General features: G+C 30.6%; 1 protein-coding gene across 9 annotated transcripts in view; it reads right to left on the reverse strand.

The window, feature by feature from the left end:
- The window catches only part of Tango11 (transport and golgi organization 11), a 50,234-nt gene that overhangs the window by 17,200 nt on the left and 15,575 nt on the right, over nucleotides 1–17,459 (reverse strand). For 7 of the 9 annotated variants that reach the window (XM_075380414.1, XM_075380415.1, XM_075380413.1 and 4 more), the window contains 2 exons: nucleotides 15,712–15,735; nucleotides 11,517–11,735 (listed from right to left, as the gene is read on the reverse strand). In XM_075380414.1, the coding sequence (XP_075236529.1) occupies nucleotides 11,517–11,735; nucleotides 15,712–15,735 (243 nt within the window). The remainder of the gene's footprint in view (nucleotides 1–11,516; nucleotides 11,736–15,711; nucleotides 15,736–17,459) is intronic. The other 2 variants (XM_075380418.1, XM_075380421.1) reach the window with 2 other exon arrangements.

Consider the following 17,459-nt stretch of genomic DNA (forward strand, 5'->3'; position numbering starts at 1 on the left):
TACAGACAATAACTTTTTTCATTACTTTATTTACAGACCCTGAAGTACACCAAATTGTAAAAACTTCTGTGATTTAACTATATAGTATGTCATTTTAATCGCCCATGGCAATTTTCTCATAAAATATGCACAATAAAAAAAATAATGACCAAAACAAAATTTACTCTGATTGGAGAGGGATCCTCAAGGTGAGCTTGGATTTGATAATGACTTATTTCAAGGTTAACACAGTCCTTTTTCTAATGGAATGAGCTATTTTTGACCCCACCAATTAAGAGTGAAAAATTTTACGTTGGAATATGTGGTCACACAAATCACCTTGGAATCTTTTTGAAGGTCATATGGCTAATCATCAGAAATAGTGTTATATGGCTGCTGGATTCTTTTTTCAGATATTTAGTCACTGGTTTTGAAGTTGAAAGAAGAGGTTTGCTATCTGGTACTATCTTGAATCAACAAATTGTTTTAATCAGATACCAAATGTGATTAACCCCCCTAAACCATGAACTTCAAGAAGCTGGAAAAAATGAAACAATCATAAAATGTCATGGGTAAATTCAAGTATCGATGTGACATTTTTCCCTCTTTCCATTGGTGGTATCAAATAAGGTAATTCTATTTGAAAAACCTCAATGACTTTGGGACGACCTCTAAAGGGGACATCAAGGTCATGGTCTAGGTCACCATCAGATAAACCCCTCCTTTCTTTTTTTGTTTTAGCCTCCAGAACCACCATAAGGTATTACATCAGATGATGAATGAGAATATGTATTTATGTAAATGAAGTGTAGTCTTGTATAGTCTCAGGTCGACCATTCCTGAGACGTGTAGTTAATTGAAACTCAACCACCATAGAAGACAGGTATCCACGACCTAGTATTCAAATCTGTATAAAAGTAACTGCCTTTACTAGGATTTGAGACCTTAGAACTCTCAATTTCAAAATCAGCTGATTTGAGATGATGAGTTTAACCATTTGACCAACCTAGTGGGATATACTTCTGTAGTCATTTTTATGCTCTCTTCCATAGTTTGCAAAATAAAAGGCCTGGAATATTGTATAACCTTCAAAAACATGTAACTATTTCTGATTTTCAGGTGTATGATATTAAAAAAAAAGGTCCAAGGTCATATGTGTGACCACATATCCAATGTAAAATTTTATGCTCTTTTCATTTTACATCTAGTATATTTTATATTTTGTGACTTCCTTCAACCTAACAATCAGCTTGGTTCTCAACTGTTCAAAGAGAAGGAGGACTTGTAATTAATAGGTCTAAACTTCCTGAAATCCTAGATGATAGGTTTTTATTTAAATTTTATAAAAAAAATTGTTCATTTAAACAAAAAATATTTCAGAAAATAATGAATCGGCAACAATTATCTTATATGACCATAACATACTATAGGTGCTAGTACCTACACCTTACTCTTGATATTGCCTCATAATATGGGTAAAATTGATTACTTTTAATCATTCATTACAAACAGATACTGTGTGGGGAGCTGGAAACTAAAAATATTTTTGTTGATATTTTCTGTTTTTTGCAAGTAGAGAATATATGATTTTTATTTATGAAAAAATACAGCTCTGATAGTGTTAAAGTAATTTTTACAAATGATATTTTGCAAATTTTGAAATGAATTCCCACTTTGGGGTATCTTTAATTAATTTCATCTCTTAACCAAATGTTTTCTGTTTGTATAAAATACATAAAAAAAGGAATTGATGTTATTGAAGATTAAATAAAAAATGGCGCATGAGAAGCTCTAACAGAAAATACTAGGAATGTGCAAAATAAACATTGACAATTTGCAATTAATTCATTTTTTAAAATGTATTATCATTTATAAATGATAATTCTTTGGCTACACTGATATTTTCCTGTTGAATTTTTAAAAAATCCCAATATGTAAATGAAATTTGGGACAGAATATCTTACAACAAGATTGAATAACTTTAACTGCCTTTGACCTTGAAATATACTACTGGGTTTTTTAAATAATGACGTAATTACATATAGATCAAAATGTTCAGTAAAAAAAAAATCTGGGTCCAATCTGACCCATTGATTCAAATGATGTCTTTACTTTGAAATTATGCAGTATTAAAAGTGTTGGCCAATTCAAAAAGGACTTCATAACTTTGAAAGCATATAAATATTTATTGACATAACTTACAGATTTAGTTATGGTCTCATTTCATAGAACAACACATCAAGTTTGTCACCCAACATTCACTTTGGTTTGAGATGACTTTATTTGTTATGAAACAACATCCCTATTGAGGTCGATTTCATTCCAGACTGCAGCTAGCAAGTTGAAGTTATCTCTGCAGCTGTGGCATTAATTTGAAGTCTTGGTTTAAGAAGATGTATACAACATCAGCAACAGAGGTACATAAACCCAATCTTTAATGAAACTCACAAGAAAAGATCTACCAGGGGTCAAACCTGGGAAACGATGTGGCCATGTGCAATTGGACCTTCATGACCAATCCACCGACTTGGGAATAGAGAATCAAGAAAATTTTGAACTTCTAGGCAGCAGTGAGGTAGTGCCCCATCTTGCTGATAGTAATGGTGTCTATCTTGATAATCATTATCTAACTGAGGAATTAAACAATTTTAAAGCACGTCCAGATAAACGATACCAGTTACGATTGCCTCCTGAAAGAAGAATGGGCTGTACAGTTGCTGCTTGGTTATGACACAAATACTGACCTTACGGCTATCATGAATATACTGCAGTTTCCTGAGCGTTTTTTCTATACCGCATTTGGCAGTTATGGGTGTTCACCTTGCTGCTAATGTAAAATGTTGACTTATCGCTAAAAATTAAATCATCTAAAAATGCATCGTTGTTTGAAATTCTATACATAATTTCCACAAAAAAAACTGCAACCGAGCAACTTTGTCGTCATCTGTAATGCGTTGAACCACAGTTAGTTCGTATAGCTGTACAATCATTTACTTAATACGTGCCAAACAGTTGTTTGTGAGAATGCCAGTCTCATGGACACAATTGGGCTGATTTCTTTGGACTACACGTAAAGTTTTCTCTGAGCAGCTTCCGGGAGGCATGGGTGTACTGAAGATTTTGTATGTTTAACCTTATCTCAATGAAGGTTTGTTGCCAAGGGGTCAATCCATATCAAATCATCCAAGAATAAACTATACACCTATAAGGAAGCTCCCTACCGTTGTCTCTATCCAAATTACTTTTAACTGCAGTTGCTGACTCCAATCGTTCACGAGCATGAACAGCACCAGTAAATAAATGTATTCATTTTTAATAACACTGGAGGCCAAATTCGGTACTAATGATCTACGCGAATCAAAACTTGATGTGTTTTGCTATGAAATGAGACCTCAACCGAATCTGTTATCTAAATAAATTTTTATGTTTTTTAAAATTGTGAAGTCCTTTCAGAATCACCTGGTATAACCGAGAAAAAATCCAATAAACTTATTGATCCCCTTACTTGAGAGCTGCCGTAGTATAACATTCTTAATAAAGACACAACTTGAAAAACAACTATTAGATAATAAAAAAAGTTCAAAAAGTTTTCCAATGAGACCTCCTTACTTTAAAAAGTTCACATGTCATCTCCATTAATTCTACCATACAGTTAGTTGGATATACAATCTTGATAATCAAAGTTTAAAAAAATTCATATTTTAAGTACAGTCCATTCAGCTCCCATGCTTTTTAGGGCTTAACAATTATTTTGTTGTAGTAATAATTTACTTAAATAAATTGGCCTGATTTGATGCAATGATATTCAGCAAGGCTAAAAAAACTACTAAAACCAGATAAAAAAATACCATCAGACAATCACCCTTGTCTGATGGGGTTGAAAATCTGATACCAAAGCTGGGATACATATACAGCCAGATTTCAAATATTTTGTCAAACAAGTTTTTGATGAGGCAAAAAATGTTTAAAAATAATACTGAATATTCTACCATTTGAAATTTTAAATAACTTATTAAGTTATTTTACTTTCATCATAATAAAGCAAAATTTTCTAAGAAAACTGTACAAATAGAAAACCATTACAAATTGGGAAAACTGTCATTTTTTTAATTTTTTAAAGAAAATATATAGATAGATATTTTTTGAATCATTTTCAAAGAATCTATGTTGAGCCAGTTTCAAGATGTTAATCGAATATAGGCCAACACACATAGATCTTATGGAAATTTTCATACTTTTTTTTGGGCTTGGACTAAGGAGGTCTTGAACCAAACCAACATTTGCAAAAACTCTGATACAAAAATGTTGGTCAATCTTAATACTTTCCCTTTGAAGCTACATAATGGGCCACAAAATAAAATATATACAATTATTATAAATATCTTAAATATTGAAGTAAGAACATTATTAAATGTAATGTATTTGTGGGCTTCAATGTAAAAATGATTGGACGTAGAATATGTAACAAATGCTAAAAACAAAGTTAGTAAATTTGAAAGTAAACCTAGTAAAGAAAAAAACTTCTCAAGATTAAGATCAGCAGACTTAAGTTCCAGGACTGCATTAAATTTTATGAATCTCTTTTAGTTTTTGTTTATTTCAATTTTTATTTACAAGGAACATTTTCTCTAGACGTTTTGGGACAATTCTTATTTATTAAAAAAAAATTGCTCTGCTTAATGAGCTGCTTTGTACTGAAATTTATATATGAATAATATAATATACAAATTGGTTTAAATGTGTATTTTTTACAATTAACCGCTTTGTATATTCTAAAAATTTTCCTGAAGGTACAAGAAGAAAAAATCAACTACTTAATTGCTAATTTCTGAGAAATGTATCTTACGTTAATGCAGAGTAATTTACAGTTCCTGGGTTCCCAGAATGAAGTAGTTACTTAAAAATAATAAAGCTGTAATAATTTTTATGACCAAACTGGCCCTTACCTTTGCCACTTGACTTATAATGCAAGATAATAAGTGTATTAGACATTATTTAATTACCAATAATTAAAAACACAAATATTAAACAAGAAATATATAAGCAGAATTTTTTTTTTTATAAAATTGTTAGTACTCAATTATTCCATCAAATTTTTTACATGACATGAATAATGGATATAGTAATTAAAAGGTTGTCTTCAAACTATGTTGGTTTGAAAGCTAGCGTTTAAGTTTAATTAATACTCTCCGATTTGGGTCTAAATGAATAAGTTACGTACAAGTTCTACACAGTTAGATACAAGGATACAACAATCTGGAAAAACTGATTAACCTTAATTCAAAAGCAGCATTACTTAAATTAAACACAAATTTAAAATACTTTGTTTAAAAGTAAATGAATACAAGCATCAAGAGAATATTTCTTTTTGATAGAACTGAAACAAGAAAAAATAATGAATTATACACAGACTTGCTTTAATTAAAGTTTTTTTACAGTAATCTTTTTAGGATTTAAAATAAAATAGTAAATTACTACTTCTTTTACAACTTGATAGAATTGGGTTGTTCAGAAACTAAGATTTTTAAATTTTAAAATAATTACAGTTTAAAAGAGTAAGTAGGTTCATTAAATTTGATTCTGGCATTTTATGGACCTGATCTACAATTTTTTCCACAACATTAAAATTAACAATTTTGATTTACAAATTCTAAAAAATTTGGAATTAGAAAAACAAGAAAAGAATTATTTAATTTCAGTGATTAAACAAAAATAATGAAATGTGAACAATAAAAGATGTGAAAAGGAAATGAGGAAAAGCAAGTACAGTTTGATACTACAAAATACAAATTGAAGTTAAAAAAAATTATTAAAAAAAATCTAAACTGGTTGGCTAAACTATACATAATAAGCTGATCTGCTTGGGAAAGTGGTCTCCATTTCTTATACAAAATTTCCATATCATATTTCCATGTATAAAAAGTGGGTGCTTAAGTAATAAGTCATCTACCGAGATAAAAATAAACAGAAAAAATAAGGTGAAAAAGCTTCAGTGCATTATTGTAGAATCATAAAAATAATAATAATCAAAACTCTGATCTACCATTTTTTTTTATAAATTTTACTGTCACAGGAAGGAAAAGTTACATTACTTGTAATTGATTTTTTAAAAACCAAAGTTCAAATGATAAAATAAAAACATAATTTGAGATGCTAGTTTATAATCTTTAAATAATTTAAAATATTATTATTTAATTTAAATATAATATTTTTTGTCCAGCTGTACATCAGTGCTACACTAATGCTCCTTATGGTTACAGGGTACTATTGACGGAGAATACCCATTTGGCTACTTGTTTAGAGTTTTTTTGGGGTAGGGATATAATTTTGAAATTTTTTTTGCAAATATTATTATTTTTTAATAGTTAACAAATGTGTCTAAGAAAAATAAGACTTTAATTAGGAGAAATCTCGAGATACTGAGGATGACCTTGCTCTACAGCCTCATCCGCTTTTAAGTTGAAAATTTAATGGCATGAATATCCTATATACAGAAGTAATCTGACAAAGTTTGGTCAAAATCAGTCTAGCAGTTCTGGAGGTATAAGGTGCGAGACACCAAACACACATACATATCAATGAACATCTGGAAAATTTCCATCTGCTTTTTTTTTTTTGGTTTCTCAGGTGTCAAAACGTCAAGATCTGGTAAAAACTGCACATGCCCAAATTACAATTGTAATTACAAATTACAATTATTACAATATGGCCCAATTACAATAATTTATCTTCTACAGCTATAGCTCTGCTGTAGTATTAGAGGGAAAAGTAAAATCTTTGAAAAAAGTCATATTCCAATATGTTCCAAATATTAATTTATTTTATTGTTCAACATTTTTTTTTTTACTCCAAAGAATATTTCTTTATTACAGTCAGAACTTTGTAGAGAGTGTTGACAAAAATGGAAAAGCAGTCCAGATGTACAAAATTAAACTGAATATGGGCAAAGAATTATTAATCAATAATGATTAGTTTCTAAGGGAGAACTGAATTTAGTCATTGATACTTAGGTATCAAATACAATCAACAAAGTCAGATATAAGTAAAATTTTAAGAATATATTTACAGGTGTTATAATCATTAAAGTTCATAGTGGATACGTGATTACAGTTAAGCAAGTTTTGATTAATGATTGTATGATTTTACAGAACACATATTTAAGTAACCCATTTATTTTTTCATACTGGCAAGGCTGATACTGGAAGTTGCAGCTATTGCAAGATTACAGTCACTGTATCTTATTTCTTATAATGAGAGATTCCCTCTATGAATCATGAGACCTTGCCGATGGTGAGGGAGCTTGAGTGCTCAGAGATAAAGAGTAGTTGGGACCGAAGGTGCAACCACATCGGAGAGGTATAGAGCCGGACTAAGGAACGATTCCTGAAAAAAAAAGAGGGCAGCAGCTCTTTCAGTAGTTGTTAGGTCAGGAGGACTTAAAATGGCCATATAAACATCACTCAATCTTCTGAGTATTGTACAGTTGAAAGCAATGGAAAACTGCAGCTGCTTTTTATTCCAAGAAAATGTAACTCTGCATTTTCATGTAATAAAGATGGAGGTGCCTTCCTTGGTAAACTAGAACCCCATTGAATCTCCAGGTGAGGAATATTAAGGAAGGGGTCATCAGAAAATTAAAAATAACATTTTACAAGTCAGAGCATGTAATGATAAAATTCTAAAAAAGATTGGCAGATTAGAAAATTTGAAGGGGAAATGAATAGATTAATGTAGATGTAGTAGGAATTAGCGAGGTTTGGTGGGAAGAGGAAAGCGACTTTTGGTTAGGTGATTTTAGAATAATTAACACAGCTTCAAATAAGGGGCAGGCAGGAGTAGGTTTTGTAATGAACAAGAAGATAGGGAAGAGAGTAAAGTATTTAAAAATGCGTAGTGATAGAATCATTGTAATAAGGATAAAATCAAAACCTAAGCCAACAACAATTGTTAATGTTTATATTCCTACAAGTGTCCGTGATGACGATGAGGTAGAGTGTGTATATGAAGAAACTGAAAAAGCAATTAAACAAATAAAAGGGGATGTAAATTTAATAATAGTTGGAGATTGGAATGCAAGCATTGGAAAGGGCAAGGAAGAAATATTGTGGGTGAATATGGGCAGGGCAAAAGGAATGAAAGAGGGGACCGACTTATAGAGTTTTGCACAAAATATAATTTAGTAATTGCAACACCCAGCTTAAAAATCATAATAGAAGAATATACACATGGAAAAAAGCCAGGTGATACTGCAAGGTATCAGATAGATTACATCATGGTTGCAAAGATCAACCACGATCAATCAACTCTTCAACTGCAAAGCTTACTCTTGAACAAACATATTGATAGCGATCATAATTTAGTGATAATGAAATGTAGATTGGGGTTTAAAAACCTAAAGAAAAGGTGTCAGATGAATTGGTGGAATTTAGTGAAGCTTGAGGTAGAGGAAGTAAAGAAGATTTTTGAGGAGGACATCACAAGAGGTCTGAGTAAGGTAGAAATGTAGAGGAAGAATGGGAAAATGTTAAAAAGGAAATTATTAAATCAGAAGAAGTGAAATTTTGCGGAACAAAGAGAACTGGTAGAAAATCTTGGATATCAGAGGATATATTGCAGCTAATAAATGAACAGAGGAAATATGAGAATGCTAGTTTACTTTCTTCAAGTAAAAGGAAATATTGACAATTAAGAAATACTACAAACAGAAGTGCAAACTAGTGAAAGAAGAGTGGATTAAAGAAAAGTGTTCAGAAGTGGAAAGAGAAATGATCGTTGGTAAAATAAATGGAGCATTCAGGAAAGTTAAGGAGAATTTGATGGTACACCGATTTATAATACGAAAGGAAAGGTTAATAGGTAGGTGGAATATATTGAAGAGTTATACAGAGAAAATGAATTACAAAATGGTGTTATAGAGGAAGAGGAAGTAGAAGAGGATGAAATGGGAGCTATCTGAATTTAGTAGAACATTAAAAGATTTGAGTGGCAGAAAGGCTCCTGGAATAGACGGAATTCCTGCAGAATTACTGTGCAGTGCAGGTGAGGAAGCGATACAGATTATACAAACTGGTGTGTAATATCTATGAAAAAGGGGAAGTTCAATCAGACTTAAAAAGAATGTTATAGTTATAATACCAAAGAAAGCAGGAGTTGATAAATGTGAAGAATACAGAACAATTAGCTTAACTAGTCATGCATCAAAAATCTTAATTAGAATTCTGTACAGAAGAATTGAGAGGAGAGTGGATGAAGTGTTAGTAGAATGCCAATTTGGTTTCAGGAAAAGTATAGGGACAAAGGAAGCAATGTTAGCACTCATATTAATAGTAGATTGAAGATTAAAGAAAAACAAACCAACATACTTAGCATTTATAGACCTAGAAAAGGCATTTGATAATGTAGACTGGTTAACATTTACAGGAACTAAACAGCAACAGTAATAATTGAAGAACATAAGAAAGAAGTCGTAATAAAAAGGGGGTTTGATAAGGATGTTCCCTATCCCTGTTACTTTTTAATCTTTACATAGAATTAGCAGTTAATGATGTTAAGGAACAACTTAGATCCAGAGTAAAAGTACAACGTGAAAAGAAAAAGATGCTACAATTTGCTGATGATGTAGTAATTCTCGCTGAGAGTAAAAAAGATTTAGAAGAAACAATGAACAGCATGGATGAAGTCCTATGCAATAACTACCGCATGAAAATAAACAAGAACAAAATGAAAATAATGAAATGTAGAAATAATCTAGATGGACCACTGAATATAAAAATAAGAAGAGAAAAGATTATGGAAGTAGAATTTTGTTATTTGGGAAGTAGAATTACTAAAGATGGAAAAAGCAGGAGCGATATAAAATCCTGAATAGCACATGTGAAAGAAAGAACCATTTGGAAAAATAAAGAAGGGAGACTCCCTTACATATTAAGGCAACCTGGAATAGTCGCTTTGATACTGGAAGGAGAGAAAGAGATACAAGGGAAAAATTGTGCAGGGAGGCAATCTTTGGAATATGTAAAACAAATTGTTATAGATGTAGAATGTAAGGGGTATACTGAAATGAAATGACTGGCACTAAATAGTGCCAAGTCTAACCAGAATTCAAATATAGAATCTTTCAGAAAAAGAAACTGGTGGGGTAGTAGTACTTCACTTTTCAGAGCAAAACAATGGTACTTACTGTTCTGTGACAAAAGTTACTGTATCAGAAACATATTTATATCATAATTCTGTAAACATTTGTGCCATGCATGAGCAGAACAAAGCTTCTCAGTTTAAATCTAAGAATGTTGTGAGCTGAATGTTATGGCTGATGGTATAGCTCACTGCATAGATAAATCTTATAAGCACAGATTACTTAAAACAAGGAAGTAACTATAATTGCATTATTAAATAAACAAGAAAAGCTATTAATTATGATTAGTAATGAAAAGAAGTTACTAGTAACATTGTAATCAGGGGGGAGATAAAGCTGAATTATAGAATAAAATCTAAAATAATATTACAACAGAGAGAATTAACAAATCAGATGATGTATTTGTAGACAGCTGCAAAACAAATAACAATACTGATGTTGGTGTATGTGAATTACTACCGTATCACAGACCTACCAGAGTCTATTAATTATTTAATACAAACAATTTTATCCTTATCCAATAAACATTTTTTCTACGTGTATTTACTCATTATAATTTCAAATTAAAATTCAAATCACTGAATTTAAAATTAACCGATATGTTGGCTTTGTTAACCAACACAAGTGAAACTGTTTGAATTGAAATACTGCATCTCCAAACAAAATTCAATGAATTGAGATTCAAAATATTTTAAATTTAAATAATCCTGTTATGGATTTTATGAATAATGGTTAAGTCCAAGAAAGGTCTTCAAAACTCAGAGGTCACAAAAGACTGACTTTTCAGAGATCTGTCAAATAAAATGAGAAAAATATATAAAGAAAACCCAGTGCAATATGACATCTAGGTGAAAAACACAATTGTTTTATTTTAATTAACAGTCTGCTAAACTTACAAGAATGATTATAACAAACAAAGGATATCAAAGCAATGATGTTGATAAAGGAATCAGTTTTACAGAAATAAGTGTTTTGCTTAAAATTTTTTGTTTCATTCAGTAATCCATGATCTCAGCATATTTGAGCAATAAATAGTGCATGCATAGACATACATAAGAACGACTGTTCTTATGCAATAGGCATGCATAAGAACGATTCCATTTATTAAAATATTATTTCCTAACTATTTTTTTTGAACATTTCTGCAAGCCTTCAAAAATTAAGAGTAATAAGGTACATTTTTATCATAAAGTGTAAAAATTTTACATAAAATAAAATAAATACATAAGTAAAGCAACAAATAATTACAAAGCTTTTAATTAACGAATCGATTAATTAACATATGAAATAATGTTAAAAAACTATATTAGAAATATGGTACTTAAAAAAAAAAATTCTACGTAGTGGTATGTAAAAAATCTACGTGGTCATTAGTATGAAATAAGGATGTGACGTCAGGTACCTGATTGATTTTTACGCGGTGTTCTTGACCTGGCCGATAAACTTGTAGAGGGACGTGATAACGGTCCATCAATGCGAGGTATAGATACATTAATTGATGGTGTAAGATGCCAGTTACTATTAACCGATACGATTGTATCGTTGGACGTAACTCTATGCAAATGACTATGGGACACTTTTCCAGGTTTTTTAGAAGGAGTAAAGTCAGGTTCAGGACTGTCTGGAAAAATAATAAATGGGAATAAATATGTTCTTGAAGGAATATGTTAAAAATAATGGATAACATAATACAAAAATAATAGTGATTTCTTTGCATACATACAATACCAGGCAATTCAAAAAGGACTTGACAAATTTAAAAGTATATAAAAATTTATTTAGATATACATCAAGTTTTGACTCGTGTAGTTCAATAGTACCAAATTTAACCAACGCTGTCAACATTGTTTTTAAAAACTGATACATTTACTGGTACGGAACGTGCTCGCTTGTGTTTTAGTTACACAATTTTCAGTCAGTAACTGCAGTTCAACATAATTTTAAAATATACCATATATACCAAATATACCATAGAGTATGGTACGGAGCCTCCTAGTAGGTATACAATTTACTTTTGGCACCAAACCTTTGTTGGGACAGGCTGTTCTGTTAAACATATAAAATCACCAGTACACCCAAGCATTTCTGAAGTTGCTGTGGAACAACTCAGAGAAAATTCTGCATGTAGTCTGAAGAAATTGACTTGACGTGGGTCATGTGAGTCTGACATTCCACAAATGACTGTTTGGCATATATTACATAAACGATTGCACTTGAAGCCATATTTTTAACTATGGTTCAACCCATTACACTCAAAGTTTTATAACAACGGCAAGATTAACACCCATTACTGTCGAATATGGGGTAATGAAAATCCTCATGAAACTTTGAAGCACATTTGTGATAGCTCTAAGGTCAATGTTTTTGTGTCCTAAGCTATCAAAGACTGTACGGCCTGTTCTTCTTCTAGGAGGGAACCATAAATGGTATCATTTATTTGACATGCTTTAAAATTTTCTAATTCCTCAGTTAGAAAGTGATGACAAAGATGGATGCCATTACTATCAGCAAAACAGGGTGCCATCTCACTACCATCCAGAAGTCTGAGATTTTCTTGACACTTTATTTCCAGGTTGGTGGATTGGTCATGAAGGTCCAATTGTGAGGCCACCTTGCTCCCCAGATTTGACCCTACTAGACTTTTTCTTATGGGGTTTCATTAAAGATTGAGTTTATGTACCACCTTTGCCTGCTGATCTTGTTGAGCTAAGACTTCGAATTAACGCTGCAGCTGCAGAGGTAACACCCGACTTTGCTGGCTTCAGTATGGAGTGAAATTGATTTCAGGTGGCATGTACAAATGGAAGCCATATCGAACTAAAGTGAATGTTATATGACAAACTTGATGTGTTTTTCTAAGAAATGAGGCGTTAACCGAATCTTTAGTTACTTGAATAAATTTTATATGCTTTTAAAATTGTGATGTCCTTTTTAATCATCCGGTACATGGATCAAGATACGTTTTTAAGTCTCATACAAACTGCTATCATTATAATTTAATTTCCTGCTGGAAAGCTATGTATGATTCAGTGTATATGACATTATTACAATAAACTGCATGCTAGTCATCTATGTTGCTAAAGTATAGAAAAAAAAATTAAGTATTAAATGCTTCTTTATGTAGGTCACATAAAAAAAATCTACATTAAAGGAATTCATTATTGAAAAAATTTGTCAATTAAATGAAGTTATTGGAACATTCTTATTTATGAATATTACTTTTAATAATATTTCTTATTTTATCTCAAAATGCAAAAGACATAATAATGTTGCATAAAATTATTCACTAAAACGTCTACTTTAGGATGCTACCGAAGAGTTCCAATTTATGATTGACTGTTATAACTTTCACTAATTTACTTTGATAACTGGCATAAATAAAAGCTAAAGAAGTAAACTTATAATTGCATATTTTTGTCATTTATATTAAATTCAATAAAAAAGAATTGCCGTATACTAATGCCATAAGCATTGACATTCAAAGCTGTTTTAATCATTTCATATTAACTGAATTTTATACTTTCAAAACAATATTTTGTAACATGAACGTAATTTTACAGGGAAAGTAAAGATTTAAAAATATCAGTTTTCTTATGTTATCTGACTTGCAAGTGAACTTATTTTTTATATAAAATTTCAATACAACTTAATTGCCAGAAAAACATATGCCGACAAGATCAACATATGCCGACAAAAGAATAAGACATAAAAAGAGGTACTGATCCTTTCAAATAAGTATAAACTTGTGAAATCAGGCAGAAAATATAAAACAAATTTTAACAAAATAAATTAACCACCAAAGTATTTTAAAGTCAGTTATAACAAAACCCGAGGCCAAAAACACCAGTTGTTTTAATATATTACTTTTAATAAATTTAAAAAATGTCCTTACCTACAGTATATTTCTTTAAATGAAAACTGTAAGGTAAAAGTGTAAAAAGTAATTAACAATGACTTTTTACAAAGTTTCATACAAATCTACAACAAATGAGCAACTTAAAACTGAACTGCTACAGACTCAAAACAATTGTGACTTGTAACATTTTATGAGTGAAATGAAAATTTAAATTAAATTCTGTATTTACAATCGCAAAAGTTTACATATTTTTAAAAGATGTTATAAATAAACACTCTGACCAGCAATGCACTTTTGTACTCTAATGACCATATTGAGAGTTGCCTGATGCAAAATGTCATTTTTTTGTTGAATGATCCCCTACGATTCTCTATAATGTGGGAATTTGATTCATAAACTCTATCCTTCAAATAGCCCTGAAGAGAAAAACTGCAACTAGACAATTCTGGGCAACACACTCTGCTGACAGTTTATTCTTCTGTAAAAGTCACACAAATGTGAGCTAGTAGAAGTACTTTTTTCATAATATGTTAACATAATATGTTGAAAATTTTACAGTATAGTTCTGAATTAGTAGTTCAGTAAAAAATATTACCCCTGCTATATGATAATCAGAATCAGTACACTGTATACGATTTTCTGGTTGTGAAGTGAACACTCAAATATTCAATAAAGATTGTCAGTCATGTGGTATCTAGTGTTATGCAAATTAACAAGCCCAGAAAAATGAAACAGTGCCTCATCTGACAAGAAATATAACATCAGGTCTACCTGTGTTATGTTGCACAATTATTATTACATAATATGGTTTCAAATTTAAATAAAAAAGATACTTACAGTAAGATGTATTTTACACCATTTTATTGCAATGGCTTACATATAGATTTTTCAGACCACAGAAATTCTAAGAATATCAGCTATGAATCCTCTGGAATCCTAACAGACTTCAAGTCGTTTCACACTTGAAACTGACCTCAGTATACACCATTTTTTTATCAAATTGTGTATGCTATTCTTTGTTGGGATACTGACATTTGAAAAATTTTCCCCAAAATATTTTGTTTCTTAAAAGGAAACTCACAAGAATGCACATAAGCTTCCGCTATAGCAACCCTTTTCTCAATCAAATAAGGCGTTTTAGAAAATATAACTCCAACGAAAGAATCTATACTGCACTGAGGCATAAACAGTTTATAAGTGACAGTATTAACAAACACAGCCAAAAGTGGCATTAGTAATAAAAGTATTAAAGATGACACTTAAATAACTCAGATGGAACTGGCTTGGTTTGGTTTAAAGTTTTAAGGCGTACAATAATTTCTCAATTACACTAGAGAATTAACATCAAGGACTATATTTTTAAATTTAAACATATTTCAATTAATTAAGATAAAGCAAAATATTCTAATTTATTAAGATTATATGAAACAGATAATGAGAATTTTGAGACTTAAGAAAGCGGTACAGAATAGAGGAGTAGAGAAATGCATTAAACCATTCAAATAAAAAATGAGACAGAAAAAACATAAAGTGATAAAATGATCTGTTTATTACAAATAAAAAAACAAACTGAAAAGTTTTTATAGGATCAAAAAACAATATTTTTTGTGATAATTTTTAATGATAGATTACAAAGATAAGTACTGAATTAATTTAAGGTTTGCAGTGCATAAATGGAAAATAACATTTCAAATGAAAACAGTACAACTAAAATGATAAAAGAAAATATTTATTTACTCACTTGGATCTCGTCTATTGTTGTAATCTATAAAAATCAATAAATACAAATCTTACATTAAAACTTACACTGGAAAAACATGTACTTTTAAACAGAATTGGTATCTTTATAATCTTTTTGATTAATTCAATTAAAAGTTTTCTTTTATTACAACTGGTATATATTAATATACTTATGAGTTCTATCATAAATCCATTTAGGAGGCAGGCAGACAGCTTGAAAAAATTTATAAAACAAACATAATGTAACTATCTAAAAACTGGACCATCTGGACTATTCATGTACGCAATAAATGAAGAACATTAGTCAGAAGGGTAGGAAAGGTTATCGACCTAGGCACTTTAATCCTGAGGTGAGAGTAATCAGGCCCAAATGTTGTCAGAAGAGTGAGTATTTTGTTGCATCATATTATCAAAATACTTATAAGCTATAATTAAGTGGAACATGAACCTCAAACTTCTGCCAAAACTGAAGAATATTCCAACAGAATGTTTAAGTTTTTTAATACAATTATTTCAGAAAAAGACTGCATACAAAGTACATCAGATTTAATTAGTACAAGATGTGTTTAATGAAGGGGAGGAAGTTGTTCAAAATATTGAAAAATTCACAAGAGATGATAAACATTTAGATATGGAAAATAATAGTAATAAATTGTTAACATTCTTCTCCTTTCAAATGGTTAATTAATGAAGTCTTCTAATGTTTAATTGAATTTTCTTTTTTGAAAAATTTTTTACTTTATATATATATATATATCTATTTATCAAGAGAATTGGGAATTTCCCTGACTGACCTACAGAATAAAACTGGAAAAATTACAAAGCTAAAAGATAAAAGCATTAGATTTAAACAAAAGACAGACAAACGACAAAATACAACGAAGAGGGTGTTTACGGATGAAGAAAAGAAAGCAAGATCTGAACGGATGAAGAAATACTGGGCAGCTCGAAAGAGTAAAATAACACGCTTTTCTCAGAAAAGATCCAACTAAAATTGACTTAAGTGGTCCCATGTTGGCCGTAAAAGCATAATAATAATAATAATATTTATCAAGGCTAAAATAATTAAAAGTTACAATATCTACTGCTCAAAGAGCTACATCCAACTTACTTATCCAGTACAGTACACTCTACTGACTCAGTCACCCTATGAATTTTCAGCAAATTACCATTAAACATTCTGATGGGTCATTCCTCTACATTATTAAATTCAGTTTGCTTTGGATGGTCACAGAGACAGTTTCATCCACAAATCTTATGCCAATCTTACTCCCATCAAGCGTGTGCATAATCAACTGTTGCTATTATTATTTGTGGGAGAGATCAAATTGTAAAGTTCATCATTAGAGAAGCTGATGAATTTTCTGGTGCCTGGTTTCTTGTCTTTATATCCTGTCGATCCGAGATACCCAAGTGAATTCAACTTTTGGATGTAACTTGCTTTTACTTTAGCTATAGTATTTTGCAAATACTTGGGAAAGATAAACTGACTAACTAAATTCCCAAATACTTTCAATTTCCCTGTTGTCTTAGGACCATAATCCTGTTGAATGAAGTTTTTTTTTGTTATGGATAGACAGAAAGGTACAGTTACAAAACAGTTTAAAAATGAACTAAGTTTCCTCTTTCAACAATTTTTTATGGTTAAACATCTGATTATAAACGATTCATTGTATTCTCCTGATATGAAATTCTTGATTACATACAAGAATTATGAAATATTTTTTTAATTAACTGTAACAGTAAATT

This window comes from Lycorma delicatula, chromosome 12 (assembly GCF_047948215.1).
Source record: "Lycorma delicatula isolate Av1 chromosome 12, ASM4794821v1, whole genome shotgun sequence".
Lineage (NCBI taxonomy): Eukaryota > Metazoa > Arthropoda > Insecta > Hemiptera > Fulgoridae > Lycorma > Lycorma delicatula.